At 35.4% G+C, this 15,392-nt stretch overlaps 1 protein-coding gene across 2 annotated transcripts in view; it reads left to right on the top strand.

Annotated features, from left to right (window-relative positions):
* The window catches only part of LOC110447191 (Bardet-Biedl syndrome 7 protein homolog), a 28,852-nt gene extending 15,692 nt beyond the window's left edge, over positions 1 to 13,160 (top strand). For both annotated transcript variants that reach the window (XM_021492729.1, XM_021492728.1), the window contains exons 12-19: positions 1,230 to 1,422; positions 1,936 to 2,010; positions 3,904 to 4,106; positions 5,184 to 5,348; positions 6,504 to 6,613; positions 9,835 to 9,938; positions 10,259 to 10,382; positions 11,473 to 13,160. In XM_021492729.1, the coding sequence (XP_021348404.1) occupies positions 1,230 to 1,422; positions 1,936 to 2,010; positions 3,904 to 4,106; positions 5,184 to 5,348; positions 6,504 to 6,613; positions 9,835 to 9,938; positions 10,259 to 10,382; positions 11,473 to 11,606 (1,108 nt within the window). In that variant the 3' untranslated portion in view covers positions 11,607 to 13,160. The remainder of the gene's footprint in view (positions 1 to 1,229; positions 1,423 to 1,935; positions 2,011 to 3,903; positions 4,107 to 5,183; positions 5,349 to 6,503; positions 6,614 to 9,834; positions 9,939 to 10,258; positions 10,383 to 11,472) is intronic.
* The last annotated feature ends 2,232 nt before the right edge of the window (positions 13,161 to 15,392 follow it).

The raw sequence follows: 15,392 nt of genomic DNA, 5'->3' as shown, positions 1-15,392 counted from the left end.
GCAAATTGTATGTTCCATTTTATAGATAGTTATTGTAATTTTATTTCTTAACATGATTTAAATATTGAAATTGAATATGACTAGTTTGGGCAGACAAAACACTTTTTTAACATGAATAAAAAATAAAAATAAATATTTGAAATGTATCTTTCAGTATTTAGAACTGAAATATGATTTTGAAATCTTTTCATTCAAGATGTAGGATGCAAAAAGAACTTATTTTTTTCTTTCTCTATACATGTATATTTGTGTGTGTTACATAAGTTAATCATTTTGATTCCCAGTATTTAAATATTTTGTTTTCAGTTATAATGATTATGAAAATATTATTTACTCAAATTTTACTGTAATGATGGAGTCATTCAGCTACCAATCTTTTGTAAAACAGACTCTGAGACATCTTCAAAAACAATTCAGCTCGTAAAATGATCATTTAAAAAAACACAAAAAAACAGGGTATATTGATTTTCATTATTTCAAAAAATCTGCAAATTTCAAAGATCTAAATATTTTGATTCCAACTAGAAAGAAAAGCACCATGTATCAATATACATCAAAATAGAACCTCATTGTCCACAATACATAATTATGTTGTTTTAAAAAAAGTCTATTAAATGGACTTAAGATAAAAAAAAAACTACCAATTTCATAAATTGTTTGGACTGTCCCTGCTATTCAAGGTAATTTCAGCTGGAACTTAATGCTATATTAACACTAGATACCTATATTTCCATATAGCAAAAATTACCTGTTCAGCACATCAAAGAATCACACTCATTGATCATGTGATAATCAAAGCTTAAAAAACAGCAATTGCTATAGTGTCCCATTTATGAAAAAGCAGGAAGTTTTTTTTTCAAATTAAGATAGTAATTGGTATTTATTTATTAATTAAATAGAAATAAGATAATTCCAAGGATCATTTTGTAATTTCACTTAGAAGAAATAGTTTCTGAAAATAAGTTATATCGACTGAAAGTAAGCATTACTTACTGAAGTAGATATATGAAATAAAGTTTCACCGTTTTTGTTATCTGAATATTTAACGCAATTTTAAATATTTCATAATCAAAAATTAAGCATACCGGTAATACTTTTTAATATTCAATTGGCTTACATATTTAAGTTGCTCATAAATTTATGCTAGACTTCTGTAATATATTGTAACTCTCTATTAGAGATAACACCTTATTTAGACATGCCTAAACGTTGAGTGATGACTTGTTCAGGTCAGAGCTTGATAACCTCCAGCAGAAGGTCCTGGACGAGCGGGAAAAGTACCAGCAGACGGCCAATAGTCAGACGGCCATATCAGCCATACCTAACTTCAACACCAACGACAAATTTGTCCTCAATCGGGAAGATGCCAGTTATACTCTCAGTCTGGAGTTACAGATGCCCATTGACAATATATTACTTCAGGTAATCCATCATCATCCAAATCCAAGTGTTTCCTAGATGTGCATATCTTTTTTTTCACCCATGGTTTACGTCATCACGAAATTGAAGGCTTGTGGTGAGCTATTTAATTGGATTTCAGTTATAAATACAAATGAATACAGATATTGCCTTATTATTATGAAATGGCCTACTCAACATAGTGCAAATTCACATATTCTTGCTTGAATACAAAAATAACACTGAAATAAACTGAATATGGGTTTAATGCCGGAGAAGTATGGATCTTGTCTTAGAATCTTGAAATGGCCTACTCAACACTGTAAATTCACAATTTCTCCCTTGAATACAAAAACAACACTGTGAAATAAAACCATGATTACATTACTTCCGGATATCTACGGCTGTTACCTTTTATGAACTTACATTTATGGCCATATAATATCGAACACTGGTTCTCCCTTTGTTTTCTTCAAATACTAAGTATTAGACTTTATTCTATGCTTTTTGCATTAAATAATTTGAATTTTGATACAGAGTGATGTGCCCATAGATCTGTTGGACGTGGAAAAGAATTCGGCTGTGGTCAGCTACAGTTCCTGTAACCCAGAGGTGAGTATAGATGACATCTTAAGGATCCCCGCACCAGAAACTGTAACTAAGTACTGTATAGGGAGACATGTTTCGCTCAGTCAAACTTTCCCCTTTACATTACTGTGTATGTTATGTTGTTAACCTATAACCATCATCCTGTAGAGGGAAAAAAGTGGGAACAAATGCAGCAAACATTCTCTGGTATAGAATATTTCAAACTGTGTTTCCGGCATGATGATAGCTTTACTAAATCATTTCTGAAAAGTAAGCTTTACTAAACCATTTCTGAAAAGAAAACCATACCTTGCAGGATTTTTATAAGAAGTAATAAAGATGAAATAAACAAAGTATAATCAACAACAGTGTTCCGAGTTTAAATCTTCAGCGAGGCTAGACCAGATTCGAACTCCAGACTTAAGATCCTCACACTTTTACTCTCATTGATTGACAGATTTGATTGTATTTCTAATGACATTACAATGGAAAAAGAAATAATACCATCAATAAAATCATAGGCTTTGTGTATGGACAATGGAATCTGCTCCTTAACTTCTCAAAGGCAGTATATTTGTTTGAGAAACCTGGTCGTGGAAAGCATTTTGACTACCCATTGTGTACATACCAGGCTGTAAGTTCTGAAGTAGAAAAGGACACGGAAGAAATCTTAATTCAAGTTATCGCAATGTGACATTGTGGTGTAGATGACAGGCATTACTTAACAATATACAGTCAAACTTCCATAAATCAAACTTCGAAGATTTGAATTTCGCAGTGTGTCGAACTTTGGGCATAGTCCAGATTTTTTCCCTTATATGATACTACTGATATTCCCTTTATGAATCAAAGTTTTAAGATTCAACTTTCTGGCTGTTTTAAACTACAATCATGGTTCGATCGTTAAGTAAACGACTAATGATTCGAAGTTGAACCTGTACGAGAATATTGAGATGTCCCTGGATCATTTTAACATCTAAACATGCAAACTACCGTGTATAAATACATACTCACCGTTGTCGACGTCATACAATTAGTCATAGACTACTATTGACGCTTCTACTAATTCTACTGGTACGGACTCCCGGTCTGCACCTCCCGCTCTGTAGCATGCGGGGCTGAATTTTCCTGGGTGGTGTTTCCACGCACGGTTCAGTCTTGATTTGAAACAGTTTAATGATGGAGCGTTAATTACGGTGGAGTCTAGATTGTTCCACGGTTCGGTCACTCGGTTGGAGAATGCATTTCCTCTTAGTTTAGTCCTAAATCTTTTCTTGAAAAGTTTTTTGTTATGTCCTCTGGTGTTGTGTACATTCTGTCCGTGCACGAAAATTGTGAATTTATCCACGTTGGCATCTACAAGTCCATTGCATATTTTAAAAAGGTTTACCATGTCTGCTCTTTCACGTCTGTACTCTAAGGAAGGTATTCCTAAAACTCGCAGACGCTCCTCATAGTTTAGATGTTTGAGATGAGGCAACAACCTGGTGGCACGACGTTGGACATTTTCTAGAGTCTTCCGGTCCTTTTTATACATTGGAAACCAGACTGATGTGCAGTACTCCAAGTGAGGTCTTACTAGAGACTTGTATAGAACATATTTTTCTGACTAAATTAAATCCTATATTACAAACTAAATGTCTTGCCTTGTGTTCCACAACTTAACAATTACAGTCTGTCTTATGCAGTTGATACAGTATCTCCAAGAAGTTCAACATTCTTAAGTGGAAGCATTGATGTTTCAAATTTTCTCCGATGATCCTGTTAAGTTACAAAAAAATCAAGTCTGATTGTACTTGAATATGAATGTCCTTCAATTCCATCAAGCCTATTTAAGGATAAGATCTAAAGAAAGAGGTATCATTATATGGAGCAAATCATTTTTAACTATTTTTTTTTTTTTTTCCCAAATTTTAGGATGGTAATTTCCTTCTTGCCACATACCGCTGCCAGGCCAACACAACACGTTTGGAGCTGAAGATTCGTTCCATTGAGGGACAGTATGGGACCCTGCAGGCCTACGTCACGCCCCGTGTCCAACCCAAAACCTGCCAGGTCCGCCAGTACCAGATCAAACCGCTGTCACTTCACCAGCGCACACATGTGTTTGACGACTCCAGGTAAAGAGGACCTTACGCTGATGAACACATTTTAACTGAACAGACTGTATGGGGTTAAAATGTTGTTAGAGGAAAAAAATTGTAGGTGTGAATTTTAGAATCTTTACCCGTGTCACTCGCTCTGTGTTGAATTTGAAGTTTTTATAGTGAAGTGTCACAGTAAGAGGTCAGAGGTCACAAGTCAGCCACATTTCTCTTTGGTGTTGAGTCGATACAGTACTATATAGTATACAGGAATCACTTGTTCTGACCCACCCTGCTGGTTAGTTTTACATGTAATGCACAACGTATAACAATACAAAAAAATCTGTTTACCGACCTCGACAAACTTGAAGAAAGGGGGATGGTCTTATCACCGGGCAGCCACGCCATGCACGGAAAGTACGGTGAAGTAGGGGATGGTCTTATCACCGGGCAGCCACGCCATGCACGGAAAGTAAGAAGAAGTAGGGGTGGTCTTATCACCGGGCAGCCACGCCATGCACGGAAAGTAAGGTGAAGTAGGGGATGGCCTTATCACCGGGCAGCCACGCCATGCACGGAAAGTAAGAAGAAGTAGGGGTGGTCTTATCACCGGGCAGCCACGCCATGCACGGAAAGTAAGGTGAAGTAGGGGATGGTCTTATCACCGGGCAGCCACGCCATGCACGGAAAGTAAGGAGAAGTAGGGGTGGTCTTATCACCGGTAAAATACAGTAACTTGAGGATGTTCCACAGAAATCTCCAACCCAATTCATTGCTTTAGGGAATTTTATTACAATTAGTCAATTCCAAACTCTAATGTTAGCCATAATCCTTGTTGGTGCACATTGAAAGTACACTTGTTTATTCCTTGATAAATATCTGGAGATTTAACCATGTTTCAATAAGATACAGAGGAGAGCTGATTATCATTACTTATCAGTAGACATACAAATGATTTGGATAAGCAGCTCTTTGAATAACCAGTCAAATACTGCTTAAGCAGTCTAATTATTAGACAACACTATGAGATTTGAATAATTCCAAGTTTGTATTATTGGCATTCTACTGTTAATATTTGGTTTCACAACTCTTGTTATCTTATGCTTTTTGCAGACCCCTGAATACTGTCAAGTTGACAGGTCAGTTCAGCTTGGCGGAGATGCACTCCTGGGTTTCCTTCTGTTTACCAGAACTTCCTGAGAGGACCCCGCCTGGAGATGTACTGACATTCCATTTCGTCTCGACTTTCCTCGACACATTGCTCGAATGTGAATACAGGTAACCATGTATTCAAAACATCAGTTGTCTTTCCTAAGGAAGCGCAGAGTTGCTTTTATTTATCGTGTTCCAAACAGCCCGACTGATCTGTTGAGAATTCAAAAATATGGATAGATCTTGTGATTTGATATTACTTTCTAGTGAGCCTTGACAAAGACTTTTAAGGCCTCCATTGTTAACATTGTGGAGGTCTGTCAGGCTTTATCCTAAACATTCTGACACTCAAACACAGACAGGCCCTTGGTTAAAGTAATATTAATTTCAGTAAAGCTACATGCGGTAGTTGTTTAAGGGCCCCCCTACCACTGCCAATAACAATGAACTGTAAAAATAAATATTGGCCTGAATAGCTTTAATTAATTTTATGCAAAAAGTAACGAAGATGAAATCAACAAAAAAGAAAGCAGCAGTTTTCTGAGAGTAAAAAATGTGGAATTCCAACCCTGGACCTCTGATCACAATAAGCTCTAACCAACTGACCTACATGATCAGTGGTACTACTTCAGCCCTGTCCCACTACAGCTTGGCTACATTCGCGTATCCAGTGAAAGAGTTGAACCTGTAAAGAAAACAACAGGCACACATCTGAACCAAGGCTCACCTCAGGAATATTCGGCACGTGTAGATTCACTAGATTGAGGGGTCCAGACTTACCAAAACTAAAATGCTGACTTTGCTAGTTTGCGATATTTCTTTCTAAAACAATGTCAAGCCACATGTAGTTTTTATGATACGTTATGTAATTCAGTGGATGTGTGAAAAAAGGGCATAATAGTCTTGATACATTGTTATTTATTCTCCGAAACTGTGCATTTTTAGCTCTGCTTATAGAAGGGTCCAAGTGCGTTCGTTTATCGTGGAATATTTCTGTGCCACCAGCTGTACCGTTTCAACCAGGATACACGAATGTAACCTTATTGAAAGCAACTTAAGGGAGGGTTACTGTTTTTATGAAAATGTACGATGGCCTTCTCTATTGTTTTGCTTGCATTGGAACAGGGATCCTTAATTTCCAGAGATGGTCAGATTTTGATGTTGTTTCCACTGGATTTAGTCCACTTTGAAACATGGGTGTATTACTGGTACCTATGACATGAACCGGCAGTAATAATCTTTATCCATGATATCTACCTGTTGCATTACCTTTATATACAGGAAGGGCCAGGCGGTGTTCAAGTCGGACAACATTTCCACGGTATCCATCCTCAAAGATGTCCTCACCAAGGAAGCAACCAAAAAGAAGATCCGATTAGACATCACATATGGTAATGAATGGAGTACAGTAGGACATTAGCTCAGAGCTCTACACAGGTTACATTACATATGGTAATTAGTGGAGTACAGTAGGACATTAGCTCAGACCTCTAGACAGGTTACATTACATATGGTACTGAATGGAGTACAGTAGGACATTAGCTCAGAGCTCTAAACAGGTTACAATACATATGGTAATGAATGGAGTACAGTAGCACATTAGCTCAGAGCTCTAGACAGGTTGCATTACATATGGTAATGAGTGGAGTACAGGAGGACATTAGCTCAGAGCTCTAGATAGGGTATATTACATATGGTAATGAGTGGAGTACAGGAGGACATTAGCTCAGAGCTCTAGACAGATTACATTACATATGGTAATGAATGGAGTACAGTAGCACATTAGCTCAGAGCTCTAGACAGGTTGCATTACATATGGTAATGAGTGGAGTACAGGAGAACATTAGCTCAGAGCTCTAGGCAGGTTACATTGCATATGGTAATGAGTGGAGTACAGTAGGACATTAACTCAGAGCTCTAGACAGGTTACATTACATATCGGAATGAATTGAGTACAGTAGGACATTAGCTCAGAGCTCTAAACAGGTTACAATACATATGGTAATGAATGGAGTACAGTAGGACATTAGCTCAGAGCTCTAGACAGGTTACATTACATATGGTAATTAGTGGAGTACAGTAGGACATTAGCTCAGAGCTCTAGATAGGTTATATTACATATGGTAATGAGTGGAGTACAGTAGGACATTAGCTCAGAGCTCTACACAGGTTACATTACATATGGTAATTAGTGGAGTACATTAGGACATTAGCTCAGAGCTCTAGATATGTTATATTACATATGGTAATGAGTGGAGTACAGTAGGACATTAGCTCAGAGCTCTAGACATGTTACATTACATATGGTAATGAATGGAGTACAGTAGGACATTAGCTCAGAGCTCTAGACAGGTTTATTGTATACGATATTGAACCGGTAAATAGAATCCAGTTACATCAAGCTGTGTTTGTAAGCACTGTTCTGTACATAAAGATAACATGAGAGATTCTCTAGTTCCAACAAACACAAATGTTACTATAGTTGATTTGTGGGTTTATGTGACTGGTTCGGATACTCCTCTACAAATGTTACCATAGAGATTCTGTGTCAATTTCTGACACTTCTCTGTTAATATGTCTCTGTTAATATGTTACTATAGTTGACATGGGGAATTTATTGTCTAGTTCTGACATAACCCTGTACAAATATTAATATAGTTGACATGGGGAATTTATTGTCTAGTTCCGACCTAAGCCTGTACAAATATTACTATAGATTACATGGTGAATTTATTGTCTAGTTCCGACATAACCCTGTACAAATATTACTATAGATTACCTGGTGAATTTATTGTCTAGTTCCGACATAGCCCTGTACAAATATTACTATAGATTACATGGTGAATTTATTGTCTAGTTCCGACATAACCCTGTACAAATATTACTATAGATTACATGAGGAATTTATTGTCTAGTTCTGACATAACTCTGTACAAATATTACTATAGATTACATGGTGAATTTATTGTCTAGTGCTGACATAACCCTGTACAAATTAAATATTACTATAGATCACATGGTGAATTTATTGTCTAGTTCCGGCATAACCCTGTACAAATATGACTATAGATTACATGGTGAATTCATTGTCTAGTTCTGACATAACTCTGTATAAATATTACTACAGATTACATGGTGAATTTATTGTCTCGTTCTGACATAACCCTGTAAAAATATTACTATAGATTACCTGGTGAATTTATTGTCTAGTTCTGACATAACCCAGAACAAATATTACTATAGATTACCTGGTGAATTTATTGTCTAGTGCTGACATAACCCTGTACAAATATTGCTATAGATTACATGGTGAATTTATTGTCTAGTTATGACATAACCCTGTACAAATATTACTATAGGATACATGGGGAATTTATTGTCTGGTTCTGACATAACCCTGTAAAAATATTACTATAGATTACATAGTGAATTTATTGTCTAGTTCTGACATACCTCTGTACAAATATTACTACAGGTTACATGGGGAATTTATTGTCTAGGTCTGACATAACTCTGTACAGGGTTATGTCGGAAGTAGACAACAAATTCCCCATGTAACCTATAGTAATATTTGCACAGGGTTATGTCAGAACTAGATTCTGACATAACCCTGTACAAATATTACTATAGATTACATGGGGAATTTATTGTCTAGTTCTGACATAACTCTGTACAAATATTACTACAGATTACATGGTGAATTTATTGTCTAGTTCTGACATAACCCTGTACAAATATTACTATAGATTACATGGTGAATTTATTGTCTAGTTCTGACATAACCCTGTACAAATATTACTATAGATTACATGGTGAATTTATTGTCTAGTTCTGACATAACCCTGTACAAATATTACTATAGATTACATGGTGAATTTATTGTCTAGTTCTGACATAACCCTGTACAAATATTACTATAGATTACATGGTGAATTTATTGTCTAGTTCTGACATAACCCTGTACAAATATTACTATAGATTACATGGTGAATTTATTGTCTAGTTCTGACATAACCCTGTACAAATATTACTATAGATTACATGGTGAATTTATTGTCTAGTTCTGACATAACCCTGTACAAATATTACTATAGATTACATGGTGAATTTATTGTCTAGTTCTGACATAACCCTGTACAAATATTACTATAGATTACATGGTGAATTTATTGTCTAGTTCTGACATAACCCTGTACAAATATTACTATAGATTACATGGTGAATTTATTGTCTAGTTCTGACATAACCCTGTACAAATATTACTATAGATTACATGGTGAATTTATTGTCTAGTTCTGACATAACCCTGTACAAACATTACTATAGATTACATGGTGAATTTATTGTCTAGTTCTGACATAACCGTGTACAAATATTACTATAGATTACATGGAGGCATGTCCTTAGATGACCTTACAACCAACCAACATGGGAGATTCTGTGTCTATTTACAAAACTGCCCTGTAAATGTATTATTATAGTGGAAGTAGGGGTTCTCAATATATCTCCAATTCCAATGTGTTTCTGTATAGTATCTCAGAGGGATCTTTGCTAAGGTCCAAAATTTCCCGCCCAACTTTTGTCTGTAATAACAGTTTTCGTGTTACAATAGATATTGTGGAGGACTCCGTGCCCTACACTCTAAATTTGATTCACCCTAAACTGGAGTACCAACTGTTACTGGCCAAGAAAGTGCAACTCATTGATGCTCTCAAGGTATTTACTGTTATTAACATTCTAATGTATTTACTGTTCATCACATACTTTTCTATAAGTTAGTATTTTTTCTGCTTTTGCTTCCAATAAGACTTGATCACAGTAAAAGTTCTATTCCTTTCAAAATAGGTAGAAATCGTTTAAACAGGATCTTCTTCGGTTGATACAAGAATATAATATGCAGCAAAGGATAGCAATGTAGCATCAATCTCATTGTCATGTCTGCCCAGTACTTGCTGTAATACAGATTCAATTAATGTGTTCATGTATAAAAAGGAACAGATTCATTTTTAATGCTCTATGTTATTTTACTCACACAGGAGCTACAGGTGCACGAGAATGATACAAGTTTCTTGTCACCTGAATATCGTCAGATCTTGGAAGATTCGGATGCACTCCAGGCAGAGTACAAGCGACAGCCCTGCCATCTGGAGAGACTGTACGGTATCCTTTTAAATGATTCCAGTCTATGGTATAACCATTGTTCAGTATATTTTTTTCCCCTATGTAAATGGGGTAGGATAACATAACACTCACAATGCAAAATTGACATCTGTGTAGTAAGAAGCTACAAGTTATATGAATGTTAATTATAAGGTTAGCCTGCAACGGCGAGCGTAATCTACTATCAGACCAACAGTATGCAAAATACATCCATAAAGCGGCTTGACCAAGTGTAGACTATGTTCGATATTGTCACGCACGACAGCTCATCACCTTCGGCCGAGTCGACCTGCTCACCGAGCATACAGATAAGTCAGCTCGGCCACCTTACACATGCATGTTCACAACATTTCTATTCCCAAAATGAACTCTAATTCTCAAGCAGTGAACAAAAATGGTTTCATCCCCAGCATCATTAAGGAAATTAGGTTTTGCATAGAGCTTGTGAAATACTTGTAAAATCAAAGTTAACTTTGTGAAATACCCTCTTTAAATTATTTTTCTTCTTCCTCTACATTTGTATTTACATCTTTCACACCTTTTCCTACCCTTCCCTCTGCTTTGAAAGAAGTGATAAACCTGATAGTGGAATGCATTTCAATCAGAACTGTACGGGTGAAAGGTAATACTACTGATTCTCCAATCACTATAGCACACCCTCACAACGTCTTGTGTGCATGGGTGTCCTCATGACATCATCAATCTACAGACTTCATTTCTTATCCAATCATCTTCAGTGAAAAACAAGGTTTCTGTTACTGTAAGGAGAATGCTGGTGTCATCCCTCCAGACTTCATTTCTATTTTAGTTGTACATGTTCACAACTAACCTTCGTTGAATGACATTTGCATATCAATCCACCTGGGATCAATCTCTTGTACAAGTAACTGTGTTTTGACCTTCTAGGCCAAAAACAAGGTCAATGATACGATAAATAGACAGACTTCATTTCTTCATTGACTTCATTTTTACCACAACACCCCTTTTGTTTCACTCTAAAAAAGGTAATTGTGAAGTTATTATAATGTTATATCCTAAAAGTTTATCTCAACTCAACTGAAAAAAAAAGAATTCCTTAACTTTTTATCAGGAATGATAACTGATCTATATATTGACAAGTTCAAGTTCAAAGGTCACAATGTGAAGGGCAAGGTACCAGCTCTTCTCGAAGTCCTAGACAACTACGACCTCCAGTCTCTGGTGCAGTTCTTTGAGTCGGCATGACAACATGGAAACGTTAAAGAGACGCAATTATGTAGGACTGGATCATTAAAAATGTGATTCACTTCTTAAAATGTGAATCACTTGTCTTTGCAGTGGTGACTTTTGTCAATTTCAGAGTTGCAAACTTTAAAAGTGAAGGATGTTTGTGACATTTCATGTGTGAATACAAGAACATGAGTTAGATTTTATTTATTAAAAGTGCAATTTTATGAACAATATCTTGATATAGGATCATTATTCCACAGATTAAACACTTCAGTGGCACATCAACAAAAGCCTTTTTGTATTGAGTAAGGTACATGTGAAATACAGTGTACCTACATGCTAGAATGTCTTAATTATCTTTGTCCATATCCATGGAAAGATTTGTTTACAGCTTTGAACAAGACACTGTATCAGGACAGTTAAATTTACTTGTCTCGAAGCTTGTACTAGGAACAAACTGGATGACTCTACCATTAAGATCTGTATGTTTTTAGGTCAAAGAACTGGCATGACTCAAAAAGAATATACAATTACTTTTTAACATTAATATAAGATTTCATATTACAGACCAAACACTGGTCAAACACAATAAGCCCATGCCTGGTAATAAGCCCACCCAAATGTTGCAGTTCAGTAGAAATGCATACAAATACTTTTCTTTGTCCTTTTATAATTCAATCCACTTTGATGGAGAGATAATGTGTAGGCCCCCTAGGCTTTATGCAGGATAGATTATGGTAATTTTTGCTTGAAGAAGATTATATACATGTAATGGCTACAGCTATCTATTATTATGTAATTAGTCTAAGATTTATCTCGCCCTATTTCGTTTCATCATCAATTAAATCATAATACATTGCCTAATAAGAAATCATAATTTAGTGCAAGAGAAAACTTACGATGCGATCAAATTAGACTAGATCTGTGATATATTGTGGGATAGCACTGGATTTTAATTGATTGTTGATGTTTCAAGTCCGTCCAAAAGGAAGTTACCGGTATACTTTGTATATTTTGTAAGCTTCATTTTGTGTCAAAATTTAATGTATATTTATAAGTTACATGTAAATGATGACTGAATTTCTCCTATAGTACCTATGGACAACAAACTTTAAAAGGACTAATTCCAGAAATGGATGAAAACCAACATGATGACTAATATAATTCATCATGTTTCAAATATTTGGTCAGACCTACTTTCCTGTTAAACACCAGCAAAAAATTGTTTTGACCAAAGCTTATAATTTTATAAATACATGTACGGACAGAATTCGTAACTTTTATGACGAGCCTTGGTAAATATTTCAGGTTCTTCATTAGCATTTACAGGTCCACAAGGCTTTATGCCTGAAGATAAGACAGAAGACATAAATATTGTTTTACATAAATGTGGTGAGAGTGTGAAACTTGTATGTGCATTGTAATGTACTGCATGCATACATGTAGGAAGTTCTCTTTCAAGTGTGTGCAAGGAAGAAGAGTGAAATGTTCTATTATGTATTTATTTATGACTATAAGTTGTTTAATTCAATGTTATACACATATATATATTGAAGGTAAAATACCATATGATTAAAATTTTGTGAAATTACGTATGTTTTAAAGAATGTTTTTTTATAAAATGGAAGGGTCATACAATTGTGTGTAAGACAAGCCCCAGACAGAATAAAAATGTGGATGTTGTTGACCTAAGCTATAATACATGTTGTCAATCTCTACCTAGAAAGGCTTTCCTTATACTCATGTGTATGCGAGTGTAAGGAACGACATCTCAGATTGGCATTTTGTAAAACTTTCCGTCCACACTGTGTAATTAAATATTTGTTTACTGACAATGAATTCAGGAAGAAATCGAACCCTGGCCGCCTACTATAGCCTACTATAGCTTCAGGCAAAATTTCCCTTTAGCCGAGTTTGAAGTCTGGGATGGCGGGTTCGATCTTCGGTGAAGAAAACTACTCTCTTTCCTGTAACAGAACATTGATAATCAGCAAACCATGACAGGTGTGCGAGTTGTGAATGCATTTTGCAGGAGAAGCCTCTAATTTTATTTATAGAAGATCCACCCCACTCTCTGTCTGAGGCTCACCATAGGTATAAACATATATTATGTACACATCTTTAATTACCGGTAGAGATTGGTGGTAGCTATAGAATGGTCCAGGGTGTTTAAGGATGTACTCTTCTGAGGTGTCAATCACGTTCAAGTCTCGTTTTGATCTGGTGTAATGGGTTTTCGTAATATCTAACAAATTATGATCAAGTTTATTAGCCAACATGCCTCTGAAAAATATGTCAAAAAAATGGATGCCTGTTGTTTGTAGAACTTATTTTACAAGAAGTTAAAAAATTTACCAATTTGGCGGCCGTTTTGAAAATGTGTATTAATGTGTATTTCTTGCGCTTCAAAAATGGCCAAAATTTCACCTTTTTTGACACTAGATTGATCACTTAAATTGTCATTGTGTCGCCATTTTTAATTGTAGCAGGTTCAATTTTGCTGTACAACTTTATAATGTTCAATATGATAAAAATAATATGCAACGAACTGGAGCACTTTTGATTTTTGACTCCGAAAAAGGTAAAAAATAACACAAATGATAATGGGACAAAAAAAGAAGCACACTGACCCCCCATTTTTGTAGATGTTTTAGAAAGAGAAACACATTTTCATTTAATTCATTAAATATTAAAAAAGTTTAATACCAGAACTTTTTTATATCAAGCGTTTCATCTGCAAAAAAAAGGTAAAAAATGAGTTTTTTCATTAAAAAATAGGGGGTAGGGGTAAGTACAATCGGCTTTCTGAGTTAAAAGAATAAGATTAAGAAATTTTCCTTCCACAATTTGAAAGAAAATAATATTTTCATCAATTCTACAAACATTCATACATATCTGATAACACACTTGGAAGAAATTGTGTGAAATTGTTCTGCAAATGTTCAAAACCCAAAAAATCACCTAAAATCACATGTTGTGTTAAATTGGTATCTTTGACCGATCATAGCACAAAAACGAACACACCCGACATATTTTATTTTTTTTGCATTTTCTACTATGCCATTAACTCCTTTTTCCAAAAATCCATATAAGAAAAAAAGTTTAATACAGGAAATTTTTGACTTCTCAGAGGTGTATACATCCTTATAGCATGCAAATTTGACTTATTTTGAGGAGGAGTTGGAGAAGAGATGGAATAAAAACCCAACAAAACAGATTCAGAAGATGATTTAATGACATATTTATCTTATAAACCAATTTGAAATAATTATACATACATAAGTAGTATTGGGAATAAGAAGTAATATATCTAATTAAAACTTGTTTCTGTTGTGGTTTGGGCATATACATTTAACTCATCACTCACACCTGAAGACACATTTGAACCCTTCCAATTAAAAGATTGGAATAGTTCATTATAAAATTTTCCGGTGTGAATAAGTTAATGTTTAATTACAGAGCTTTCAGTTTACCATTGACATTTGGCAATTTCAGAAGTCAAGTACGATTTGCTTGAAATATGGAGAGTCAAAACACATGTCAAACTGAAATAGACATTTCCTTTCAAACCCAAGAGGCAAAGCTCATTTTGGGAAGTCAAAAACATAACTCTCTTGGGTTGTCTGAAAGCCCTGTACTTATGTATACATGTATGAGGTGTCAATATCTTGGATTGAAATAATTCATCACTATATCACATCTTGGCTCCTTTCGCATATCCGGTTTAACCTGCGAGTGAGTTGAAATGGTTAAACCTGAAAGAAAACGACAGGCGCAGATCTGAACCGAGACTGACCTCAG

Source organism: Mizuhopecten yessoensis, unplaced genomic scaffold (genome assembly GCF_002113885.1).
Source record: "Mizuhopecten yessoensis strain PY_sf001 unplaced genomic scaffold, ASM211388v2 scaffold3229, whole genome shotgun sequence".
Lineage (NCBI taxonomy): Eukaryota > Metazoa > Mollusca > Bivalvia > Pectinida > Pectinidae > Mizuhopecten > Mizuhopecten yessoensis.
Note: the sequence above shows the minus strand (reverse complement) of the source record. Positions and strands in the feature narration are given on the sequence as shown.